Genomic DNA, 12,716 nt, shown 5'->3' on the forward strand with positions numbered 1-12,716 from the left:
TGTGATAATCCAGGGGCTAAATGCTTCCTGATGTAATTGAGTGAAATATTCATGCTTTATCTGAGTGAGAAGCCCTGCCCCACCAAGAGACTTTAGATGTGTACAAAGGAGATAGATACGCTTTTGTGTAGAGGGAACATCTTGCTGATATAACACTGCTGAAGGCATCTGCTAGGTTCCCCCTTTCTCTCCCTCATAAGACAAGCTGAAGGGCATGTCAGAATCTGGGATGGGAGCCTGACAAACCTTCTGCTCTGCTAGGTTATCTCTCTGCATTCTGATTTTGCAGAAAACTCCAAGAATGTCCTATGATCCCTTTACTATGTCAATGACTCGGTACGGTCATGGCAGAGGCAGATCTTTTTTTTGTGTGGCTCTTTAGTTACACACCATGTGCAATAACCTTCCAGATTAGTATGTGGAGCATTTTATTATTTTAACTAAGTTTCCTGCACTGTAATTGTAGTTACTAGTCTACCTTCTGCTAAGTGAAAGAAAATATGTAATTAAAATATATGCACATCTCTGGATATAATTGTTTTAAATAATGCCTTTTTGTAGGAGGTGAAGCTGATTCTTGACCACTGTGTAAATGTCTCAGTTAGAGACAATGGCAGTGTCACTAAGAAGACGTCCCAAATGGATCTGTCTGTCTGTGAAGCTTCTGGAGAGATTGTGGGATCTCAAAGGTAAAAAAACAAAACCAAAAAAAAAAGGAAACACAACTACTCAAAAGAGCTGCTGAAAAAGGTGGGGGTAGGGTGGTGAAATCAGCCAAGCTGCTGTATTTTGTGTGCCACTAATTCTTTCTTTCCGTCCCTCCTCTTCAGCATGGGCAAGCTCTTGAGCGGCCGTCAGCCCCTGCAGCTGGGTGGAGTTAAAAAGACCTTGCCTTACCACGACTCACAAAGGCACTTCAGAGGGTTTGTGGGCTGCATACGCAATGTCATTGTTGATAGCAAGGTAGGGCCACAAAGATCAGTTTTGGGTTTGCTGCTGATAATTGTAGGCACCTGATGTGATGGTTTTCTTTGACCTTTTCCAGGTCTATGATTTAGAGCACCCTGCAGAGTCCCTCAACAGTGTTCCTGGCTGTGTCCTTACAGATGAAATGTGTCAGAGTGGTGGGATGGCCTCCTGTGGCACCCATGGCAAATGTGTTGGTGGCTGGGATTTCTTTCACTGTGATTGTTCCCCAGGATACACTGGATTGGCATGTGAAAAAGGTATTGCAAGTTCTAGGGAGAAATTTGTGGTGAGGATCTGTGGGAACAGCATCAGATATACTGTTCTAATGTTCAAAGTCATACTGCCATGACTTCGAACTGAATAGATTAGTAAAACCATGCTGTAGTCTGAGAATGATTTAGATCTCCAAAGATGTAAAGATCCTTTTGACTCTTGTTAAATAAAGATAATGTCGCAGATGAGGGTTGTGTTGAGAGCTGCTTTATTTTGCAGGGGAGGGAAGTGGTCAGACAGGTTGTTTTGTCCTTTTTATCACCATCTTATTTCTCAGTGGTGAAAGGTGAATTATTCTGCCTTGTGACTTTTTCCTCTGCTCATGCTGATCACAAAATGAAGTTTAATGAACATGTGAAACCTGTGGGCATAGCCCTCTTGTTATCTTCAGGCCCCATTTTGCATTTACATAATGGTGATAATTGCATTTGCATTTGTCATTAGAATGAATTGCAAGTTGAGCAATGCCCCTAGACCACAGCAGTGGGTGTATGTGGGAGCATAATATCAGGCTGGCTGCAACAAATGTGTTATCCTGTACAAAATCAGCATGAAATATATATCAGAGAACAAAAACTTCGCATGGTGGATAACAAAAACCTCAGAGACGTTGGAACAAAGTGGGAAATTTTAGCACAATTCAAAAAGTAAGGAAATACATTATTTAACTCCTAGTAGCCCACAGCCATGTTCAGGGTACAGGGGATATACACTTGAAGTTGCCTCTATCCCCTCTATCTTAAAACCTCCATCAGCCAAGCAGAAATCAGAAGTGAGTGGCAGGTATTTATTGGGACTACCTGTCTCTAGGTACAAGGTACAAATGATGGGGTTGATCATAAAAGTCTGTAAAGAGCACCAGTGCCCCATAACTCTGTTTGTTGGAAGAGAATTATCCCACTCAGTCCTGTAGTTTGAGTGAGGGACAGGTGAGGATGAGCAGCAGTGAGCACCAGGAAAGGAGTGCTTGCAAGCTAGTGTTGGATCAATGTGTTGGAATTAATGAACAGGAGAGTGGTGCATTACACATATCCTTTCAGCTCAATGCACTTAATTTTCCGTCTTGTATACAGAACAGTAATACCCTATGCAGGCAGCCAGACCCTCTCTTCTTTCTCCATCTGCCACACAAGACTTGAAAAGTGTGACAGTAAATTGCTCAGTGGAAGTTCTGTCTGTCCAACAAGGGGGAGGACTGAAATTGTAATTGCCATGGTCTAGGCCTGGAGCATTCACTGTTTAAGGTGTTCATAATGACCACAGAATTGGTTAATATAGTTCAGCTATTTGCACAGTGTTTTACAGACAGATTATAACTGTTTATAAATACCTGCCTGGATTCAAATCCTACTCTGTTTTGCATTATTTTGAAATGCTGCTTCACAAGCCCAACTGCTGTATTGGTTCTACCCCTCATTACTGTGGGACAAGCCAAGGGATCAGAAAGTAATTGTTCAAAATCCATAAGTCATATCCTGATGTAACAGAACAACTTTGATTGGCATCATCTTCTTGTAATACATTGGGCTGCAAAATGCTGGTGTGCAGCTGGTGCTTTATGAATGACTGTGACACACTCACAGCAAGGAGCAGACAGCTGGGGACAGGAGTCACTGGAGCATCCCAGGAAAACCCATGCCTACTCATCAGCTAGAGCCTGTAGCTGCAGAGATAGAGAACGAGACAACTGGGTTAGGAAGAATAATGTGAGGGGGAAAAGCCAGAGGAAAAAAGAAAACATGCTTCAAGTAAGGAAAGAGAGAAGACAAACAGTGAGAGGAAAAGAGAGTGCAGAAATTAAGTCTCTTGATCATTTCATATTTCATGTCCTGGGAACCAAATCCCAGGATGAACTGGGTACTCTTCGGATTTCTGCTTGCATGACACTGACCTCTGATGAGCTGTTGGTGACCCAGCGTCCATCCTGTCTTATTAACTAACTTGAACTATCTCTTTATTTGGTGAAAAGAAACTTCTTTTTTTCAACTAAGCTTGGCCCAAAACAGATCTATGATTGCTGTCAGCTAATGAGACTGAAATAGGTGCCTTCTCTGCAAGAGCATCAGCGCCTGAGTAGTTTAGTGGTGTTTGATTTCCACAGAAGTGTGCAGTGCAACTTCATCAAACCCTGTCCTGGACCCTGGGTTCTTCAGAGTGATAGGGAAGCAAGTAATTTCAGTGCATTTTCCCTGGTTAAAATAGTAAACACTGACTTAATCTCCCTTTGTAATTTAAAAAATCCTGTTCCTTCCCTGAGGCTTTCTCTTGTGCCAACTGAAACGGGAAGTAAAGTGCATATTTTCTAACAGTGGCAGTTTTAACCACAGGACTAAACTACTGAAAAAAACATTTGATCCTCTCTTTTCTTTGGTTGTTTTCTCCAGGGGTTCTTTGGTTTTTCTTTTTTTCAGATCAACATGAGCTACTTTACTGGAAAATATGTTTCAGATTTTAAAAAAATAAGTTATTTGGGCACAGTGTAGGAGTGATTGGTAGAACATATAGATTGTAACAGGCAGACTGAAAGAGACAGTACCTAATTGTCCGTTTCCTGCCTAAATTCTGAATGCCTTAATTTGTTGGTTTTCTCTTAATTCCCTTCAAAGTAGGGCAGGGGTTACTTTCCATGATGCTTCATTATATTGCCAAAATTCCTTAAGAACTAAAACTCTGATGTTCAGAGCTAGTAAATTCTCAAAGAGCAGAAATCTGAGGGAGAAGCCATTTCTGAGATTTTCACTTTGATTTTATGTGCTGTGCTTAGTTCTTCCAGAATGGGCTTTTGGAAGGGACAGCTGGATCCATTATGAGCCAAGAAGCATCCTCAGCACTCGAAGCACTCGGATCCAGCTGATGGTGCGCACCCGGCTCTCCCACAGCACCCTCCTCAGCTTGGCCTCTGCAGATGGGAACAGATACATGCGACTGGAGGTGAGCAGAGCTGTTCTGCTTGAGTGCTCTTAATTTATCATAGAGTTCCATAGTAAGAGAAAAAGATGCAGTTTCTGATTAAAGACACCTGTTCTGTAATGTAATAAAGAGCAAGAATTTTCCATATGAGGGTAACTACTCTCATTTGTGTTGTCCTTCTCAGTATTACTCTTTCATGGCATAAATTCTAGTTTGCACTGCCTGCCAAATGTCCATGTGATGCATGTGAATGAAGAAGATTGTTCCATCCTGCTTGCTTTTTCCCTTTGCTTCTGTCTGTCCCTGTCTGTAAAACTTGTCTCTACACTTTCATTGCTGTTGAAAAAGCTGTCTGGACTATATTAGCTACAGAGAGGGTAATTATTCTAATTGAAACAGGAGGATCAGCTGGGAAGACTTAGAGATAGATATTAGTAGGGAGAATACTGATTAAAAAGTTCATGTGAATTAGAAGAGTGGCCTGTAAAAAAAAGAGTTGGTAATTCCTGCACCTGCAGTTTTCTTGTGGTAGCCTTTATCTGGGAATAAAGCACTTAAAAACAAGAGTGCCATTTCCATTTTAAAAACTCACATCCCTTTCTTGAGGCAGAACTGTGTAATAATATTTAGAAGTGCATTTCTGTTATTAAAGGTGTTTATCATCTTCCTCTAGGTGGTTGAGGGGTTTTTTAGCGTTAACTTCAGTTTGGGGGACAAAAATCACTCCTTGAGAATGACGACATTACGTATAAACAATGGCCAGTGGGTTCTTCTGACCATGGAGCGCTACAACAATGAATTTACCCTGCGTGTTAACAGTGGTGGAGGTGATCAAGAAGTCACCTCTGTCTTGAATATGAATAGATGCCTTGAAATTGATTGGGCAAGCATCGTGCTAGGAAACCACCTTCCCAGTCATTCAGAGAGTGATTTCCAAGGTAAGTGATATGATGGATTCCTAATAGTGGGGAATTAAAGCCTGAAAGTGGCATCTTTGAGTATATTGGATAGTCTAAAACCCAGGTAACAATTCCCATTAGACTGCTATGCCCCTCCTTTACTGGGGAATTCAATGTTCAACCCTATGTGCCACTGTATCTGGTTCTAGTGAAGATGTGAGATTTCCTGTAAATATTAAAAAACAGCACTTCAGTTTTTTGTTTCATAGAATCATAGAATGGGTTGGAAGAGGTCTTAAAGATCATCTAGTTCCATACCCTCTGTCATGGGCAGGGGCACTTCCACTAGATCAGGGTTTCCCATGCCTCAAGCAGTATACTCATGGTGTGAGCTTCACTCCTGTTTTTGCCTTGGAAGGGTTTAAGGAACAGGCAAAATAACTCCTGGCAGAAGGAGAAAGAATTGCAAGGCAATTTGTGGTGCTCTCTCCATTTCCTCAGATGAAGTGCTGAGACTTTGAGATTGTGGTTCAACACGAAGACAGCTTTTTCCATTCTGTTGCTTCTTATTCAGCCCCAATTTTACGATTATATATTAAATCTAGATTAATTTAGTGGAGCTGTTCTGGTTCATAGCACAGTTCTGCTTAATTGTGTTATTGGTACAGTGCAGCTCTCCTGGAGAAGTACTGTCAATCTGTAATTGACCAGAGCAAAATAGACACATGTTCTGTAGCTCTCCTTCTAAAATAAAACTGATAAGGGGTATAAGGATATTTTTAAACCATGTTTTAAGTTTTCAGCAATGCTCTATGTTCTCCTGCTTACGTGCTTGGGGCAAGGCTTGAGGTGGGGAAGTAGCTAACTTAAGGTACTTCTCTGCATACTTCTCTGCTTGGATGCAGGTTGTATGCGTGATGTCCAGCTGGATGGTCAGCCACTCCTCGTGGAAGGCGGAAGCACAGAGTTTGGATTAATTCTGAAGCGGCAAGGAGTCACCATGGGATGCCATTCCAGTGCCTGCAGCAGCCAGCCCTGTTACAGCCCCTTCCTTTGTGTAGACCTGTGGAGAAAATATGAATGCCGGTACATGAAGCTTTTGTTTTCATCCAGGGATGGCTGGGAAGCTCTTTCTTTCCACCTTTGACCAGGCAACTTGCTCCTAACAGTGAAATTCCATGTGGCTGCTGGCCAGAGAGAGCCATTCCAAGGACAAATCCTTCTCTCCTTCTCATCTCCTGTCATGGACTAGACTTGCCTTTTTCTGCAAGTCTGATATGGAGCCAAATTACTCCACCTTTTTTTCCATGGTGAGAAGATCACCAGAAGGCCAGTGAGAAAGTGAAATGTCCTTTGATAAAAGGTGGATTGGAAAAGCTTTGGTCTGTCCTCTGTATGAAAATACTAATATGGTATATATATACACTTACAGTGCATATATACAGTGTTGTTATGATCCAGTTTTAAGGTTATTAGAAATGCCTCTGCCCGAATTAAGGTGCAAACAAGACCATATGCGAGTGACAATAGTAGGGGTTTTATTTGATGGTAAATATGAGAGAGATAGAGAGAGAGAGAAAGAAAGAAAGAAGTGGAAAATTTGGGGCCGGGGGGGACAGAAAGAGTGACAGGGACAGAATAAGGAAAATATCATCACTCTGTGGATCCCAATGCTGTTCGTTGATCCCCTCCAGCTGGTCTCTTGGTGGTGAAGGTCCCCCCAGGAGGCACAGAGTCCCATGGGTGTACCTGCTCAGGCTGGGGGGGCGTGTCCGGCCATGTCCCCCTGGGGTGGGGGTCAGTCTCTCACAGCAGACTCTGGGTCTGTTGCACCACGTGCAGCCCTGTGGGGCCAAGCCTCTCACGTCAAAGTCCCGTGGATGTGCCCTGTGGGGCTGGGGGTTCCACAGCTGGGCCAGTTTGTGTAACGGAGGATGGGTGTTCACTGCCTCTGACCAGAGGTTGCACCATGCACCCAAAACCTCCTCCTCCCCCTCGGCTGGGGGGAGTCTGTGTAAACCTGGCTTCTGTGAGCTGGGCTCTCCCCCACCCCAAACTCAGCTGGGGATAGTTGCAGCTGGTGGCTTTGGCATTTTGTGGATGCATAACTTTCCCTCAGCCTGAGATGAACACTGTGTTTCCCTTTATCTAACCAATAGTTTGACTTTGAGTTCGAAGTCCCACTCTTCAGGGAAGCTTCTTCAGTTGTAGCTTCTTTATAATGAGCAAAACTTTATATCAATGTTTGAGGCATGAACTATTTTAAGTCTCTGATAAGAGTGTGTGTGTGTGTGTGTATGTATGTATGTACACACAGATATATACATCTATGTATATAAAAGATATATATATTTCATACATATGTATGTAAGTATATTGCAAATACAATGCATATTTACATATATTTCCTGTAAAGAACTTAAAATTAATCGTAATTTGTATGAAACAATGAAACGTTCAAAATTAGATTGTCACAAAACTGGATTCTAAAATTGGCTTTCCCAGGGTCAGAGCCAAAGCCCAACAGCTGTTATCCTACACAGTTAGTTTTTTGGAGAAGATCCACTGTTTAAAGAAAAATTTCAAATTATTTATTAAAATATGCAAATCAAAATACAGGCATTTCTGTTTAAAAAACCAAAACATAAATACATGCAGGACTGGGAGGAGGAGCCACTTGAATTCTTGGAATTCAGACAAAATTTGGCACTTCTGATGTCTGGTGATTCTTTGCTAGAAGAGGCTGTGAGATGGTTTTAAGTGTGCCTTGGGACACTCCTTTCTTCAGACAGCTTGTGAAAGAACAATATGAAGTCTCTGCCATTTTTTCAGTAGAATTTCTCCCTTGGATTGTAGAAAGAAGGTCTGTGACCTCACATTATACCACTAGGGCCTCTTTAATTACACGAGAAGAAATCAATCCTAAAAGACAAGACAGGTCATACTGAGGAGGTCAGTGACATTTCTCCCCAGGGTCCAAAGGAACATTACGAAGGAACATTATATCAAGTGCTTGCTAGCTCCTTTCCCATTGATCTCAGCTATCCATTTTCTTTAGGGGCTTTGATTAGAACACGGATGTAGAAAAAGGGTTAGTCAGAAAGTGATGGCTCCTTTTTTTAAAGAAGGAGTGAAGCTCTTCTGCATATCTTCTGGATCAGGAAACCAAAGGTGTTCATGTTTTCATAAGTCTTCTAGCTCACTAAACTAGACTTTCCATGTATTTCAAACTTTCAATGTGGATTGTGGTTTGCTTGAAAATAATTAAACTTTACCTTAAAGAAACAGTAACAAACTTTGCACAAAACATATAGCTCCAGATGCTTTGCTTGCCTACAAGATATCATCTGCTTTGATCGTTCAGGTGCCCAGCTGGGAAAGTAGAAGTGACTGACACCCTTACAGGGCTCAGACACTGTACCTCATCCCCTTGTGGACACTGGACCTGTAGGAATGGGGGTACATGTGTGGCTCAAGCTCAAGACAAGACTATCTGCCAGTGCCCTGAAGGTTACAAGGGAAGATGGTGTGAAATTAGCCAGGTGAAGGCTGGAAGACCTGTTGGACTAAGCTCGGGCTCTATTCTGGCAATCAGCATGTGTCTCCTTGTCTTCTTAGGTAGGAGATCATGTCCCTTTTTTCCTTATTTTTTATCTTGTACCTTATTCCACTGAATTAAGTTTGCTTTACCTCTGAGTGTTGTGATCAGTGTTTCACCTTTTCTGGAGATTACTATTTGAGGATGCTAAGAGACAGACAATAGCACATAGTTACAGTTTGCTTGCTTTGAAGCCAATTCAAGCAAGTTTAGGACTTTTCCAGAGTCACTTACTTTCAATCCTTCTTAAGTAAGAGCTTTCCATCTTTGTGTGCAACTCTGTGTGCAGCCACATCCATTTGAAACTCCCACCTGCCCTGAGCCCTTACACTTGTAGTAGGTAGGACCTACAGCTACATATGTTCTTCACATATTAGGAAGGAAGAGATCTTCTAGAAAGCTCATGATCTTAAAAGGGAAGCCTCATTAAGAGTCTGGGGCAGAGAGAGATGTTCCTAGTGTGTCCTTTTTCAGCTGCCCTTTGGCTGACAATTTAATAACACCATAAAACTGTGTTCATGTTGATAAACTGCATACACATCTCGTAATAGCAAAGACTCCATGATTATATTACACTTGTAACCTTCATTAAAACAGTGGTTTACTTACTTTGGGTATCTTATTTACTCAGGATTGGTGAAAGGCCAGAGATTGGCCAAAATGCCTTCTATTTAAATGGATTCCTTTAGGTAAGTAAAATACCCTTTTAATGAAGTTTATGATGTAATATACATAGATTATTCTTTATATTCATGAATTTAAATTGTTTATATATTAAAAATACTCATTTCTTACCTGCAAATTTAGTTGTCAAATTAAGAGTTGATATCCCAGGAATTATATAACTACTTGTTTATCATGCAACATACTTTGTCATATGTCATATAACAAATATGTGTCTTTATTTCTTCCAGCACTCTTGGTTTCCTACACAGTGTGGAGTCAGTGGGGAAGTTCAGGGTTTCGGAAAGGAGGAATTTACCACATTCCTGAAGAGCGTGAAAGCTGGGAGGATGTTAGAGAAAATGTCTTCAATTATAATGAAGAAGGAGGTGGAGAACGTGACCAGGTATGATGCAGCTTCAATCCAACCTCTCCTCACTTTCTTTTCCCAGACCTTTTAGTTAACTTATTATAAAATTGGGGTGGTTTTTTTTCTTTTTTCTTTTTTTTTTAACCTTTAGTCCTCTTAAGTGGGAGGATTCTATTTCAACCTAGTTTGTACCTTTCATGATGCTGGTCATGTGTGCCCACATTCAGGGGGCTGCTGTGGACACATCATTGTTGCTTTAGCTGAAAACTATCATTTCACAAAGGGATTTGGTATGATCTGAACTTAGTCCTCTGAACTAGGCACTCTTTTCTTCAGCTTGCAGAAAACTCACAGAATTCAGTATTGTGTTGCATTGTGTTGTAAAACATTTTGTGATCTGTTTCTTTTTGAGTTGTTTCTCTCTGATATTTGCATTCTTTTTGTTTCTAGAATGCTTACAATATAGATGAACTGAAGAAACCTCTCCATAAAATTCCCCACTCCTCCTTGAGAGCAGCTGCTCCACACTCCAGGACACCAACTGGCCCAAAAAAAGACTCACTCTCAAAACATGCACATCAAAACCAATCAATATCAGCTGTTACCAGCATCCCAGACTTCAAGGAATATGTTTCTCAAATCATACGGGATGCAGACAATGATCTAAGGAGTCTTCCAGCTGACACTCTTCATTTTTACTGCTTGGAAGGGCAATGCTCTCTAGCAGGGAGCCTTAGCTCGTTAGATTCCATCAGTGGGGATGAAGATCTAAATTATGATTGCCTCCAAGAGTGGGGGTCAAAGTTTGAGAAGCTTAAAGAACTCTATGCCGTCTCAAATGAAAATCTGTAACCGGAGTTAAAGGAACTTGACACATTGTCATGACATATGGACACTATTTTTAAAAATGCCCTTTTTATATATAAGTTACATCAAGTAACTTATGTGATGCAAGTTTTTAGTTACAATAGCATGATATACTCACTTTTCCCAGGAGTGATAATCTGAATGATCTTTTTATATGCACTGTACAAAATTATTTCATTATATAAGTGCAAAGACTTTTAAAGCATGAATTTTCTTGAAAACTTTGGAAGGTAGGATATCTATAGAATAGTATTATAATATCCTTTTTTTATTTGTGTAGACCACAGTGACTTACTAGAATTATCCTGGATGCAAGAACTTGAATTATTTTCTCCCTAGTATTAATATGAAACCTATCAGGTGGGTAACAATGCATAGGGCATTCTTTGGGGTTTTTTTTTTAATTGAATTAATTTTGACTGTGAAATAATTAGTACCAATGTTAAATATAAAACATTTGCGATTTCTGGTTTCTTGTCAGCTTTTTTGTATCCTCCAAAACTCTTCTCTTCCATGACATGACACACACCACCTCACTCGCTACTACAGGCTGCCCAACTCCATGGGGCTTTTTGTCTGACCCTTTTTATAATTACGTGTTACAAGGGGGAAAGAATAGCAAGATCCCATCTGTGAACGTTACTTTGTGACAATTTTACACTCTTAAAGGCAGTTGTAAGACCTGGAAAAAGTTTCTGTTCAGTAAGCTTTTATGTCCAACTTTGCTTTTCACATGGAACCTTTTTTCAAAGTGCGCAGCTGGAAAACAGAAGAGCTGATAGCCAGTGTGAACACAAGCTAGAAGGGCATCCAGGCAAAAGTTCCATCAGGACAGTCACTGTAAAAATTGGAATCCTCAAAACAGAAAGCATAGGAAACCTAGCCTCTACTCCTTTGCCTCCTCCTACTCCTGCTCTGGAGTAGCAGGTTTAAACGACTGGTTTTAGCATGGATAAAGGGAATCAGAAGCTTCTTAAATCTGACATTGACTTGAATACTCACTTCTGTGACCATGGGTAAATCACCTTGTTCTTGCCCTTTCTCTTAACCTTTCTGAAGTGGGGCAGCAACAATGCATGGGGTGATGTGTGAATGTTAATAGTGCTTGTAAGCTCTGAAGTGCCAAGGGTTTTTTAACTGTTTTCAACTCAGTGGGTTTTTTAAATTATCACAATACTCAACATTTGTTTTTTATTGAAGTCTTGACACTTGCTTTGATTATAAATAATGTTTTAAAATTAGATCTTTCATCACTCTTCATCATCTTACTTGGCATAAAGAATGCAAATGTAAATTAGTTTTATAGTCAGAAGGAAGATTTTGATACCATTAGAACAAATAGTTTACATCAAAAATCGATTGAATAAAAATACCATGTGAACTGAATAAAACAATCTGCATTCATTTCAAAAATTATTTGTATCAACGATACTAAATTAGCAATATTTATTAGAAAGATTTCAGAATGAGTCAGCATGAGCGACTCCTTCATGCCAAAGCCTCATGTGGCTGGGCACTGATCATTCTTACAAAAGTCATAAAAAAATAAATGGTGGATATATTAATATATAGCCACATCTTGCTTAATGTAAATTTTCCCTCCTTTCTAAAGATGTGTGTGTAGTGTGGTAAGAAACTACAACATTTCTTACACCAAGGAATACTACATACGTTGTTGCTTCAAATGAAAACTGCAGTGCCACAGAACTTCAGTAAGGTGACTCTTCCAAGTGTTGAATTCTTACAACATTTTCATGAAGTGCATATACATTTTTGTTGTACTTTATTAAGTTGCCTCTTCTGAACTTGGTATCAAGTAAAGCTTAGCATAATTATTGGCAAACTGTCTCTTCCAAAAGAGACTAATTTGAACAATGTGCTACAAATCATGCTAACAGGCTATGAGGTCTCTGAGGATTATTTTGTAATTCATATTCTGAAAGTGAACATTTTACACATGGATGCATTAAAGAATATCTCAGGAAAGCTGAAGCAGTAGTTAATTTTTTCCCTCAAGTATCTGAACACAAAGTAACATGCACAACAGAAGATAAATTACATTGACTTCAGGACATGTAATGGACTTCTGTCCTCATGGAATATGAGAAAGAAGAATTTTCCTCTATCTCCTTGGGTCACTTACAGCAAAATGCAGAATGCTTATAGC

The 12,716-nt window shown here is 40.3% G+C and overlaps 1 protein-coding gene across 2 annotated transcripts in view; it reads left to right on the forward strand.

The window, feature by feature from the left end:
- LOC125317258 (neural-cadherin-like) overlaps nucleotides 1–11,012 on the forward strand; it is a 53,786-nt gene extending 42,774 nt beyond the window's left edge. The window contains exons 25-33 of one of the 2 annotated variants that reach the window (XM_048286996.1): nucleotides 562–689; nucleotides 831–963; nucleotides 1,046–1,226; nucleotides 4,007–4,173; nucleotides 4,826–5,090; nucleotides 5,957–6,137; nucleotides 8,416–8,669; nucleotides 9,564–9,718; nucleotides 10,133–11,012. In XM_048286996.1, coding sequence (XP_048142953.1) covers nucleotides 562–689; nucleotides 831–963; nucleotides 1,046–1,226; nucleotides 4,007–4,173; nucleotides 4,826–5,090; nucleotides 5,957–6,137; nucleotides 8,416–8,669; nucleotides 9,564–9,718; nucleotides 10,133–10,534 — 1,866 coding nt within the window. In that variant the 3' untranslated portion in view covers nucleotides 10,535–11,012. Of the gene's footprint in view, nucleotides 1–561; nucleotides 690–830; nucleotides 964–1,045; nucleotides 1,227–4,006; nucleotides 4,174–4,825; nucleotides 5,091–5,956; nucleotides 6,138–8,415; nucleotides 8,670–9,280; nucleotides 9,339–9,563; nucleotides 9,719–10,132 lie in introns of those variants that run through there. The other variant, XM_048286995.1, reaches the window with a different exon arrangement.
- The last annotated feature ends 1,704 nt before the right edge of the window (nucleotides 11,013–12,716 follow it).

The sequence above is a fragment of the Corvus hawaiiensis genome, chromosome 26, assembly GCF_020740725.1.
Source record: "Corvus hawaiiensis isolate bCorHaw1 chromosome 26, bCorHaw1.pri.cur, whole genome shotgun sequence".
Lineage (NCBI taxonomy): Eukaryota > Metazoa > Chordata > Aves > Passeriformes > Corvidae > Corvus > Corvus hawaiiensis.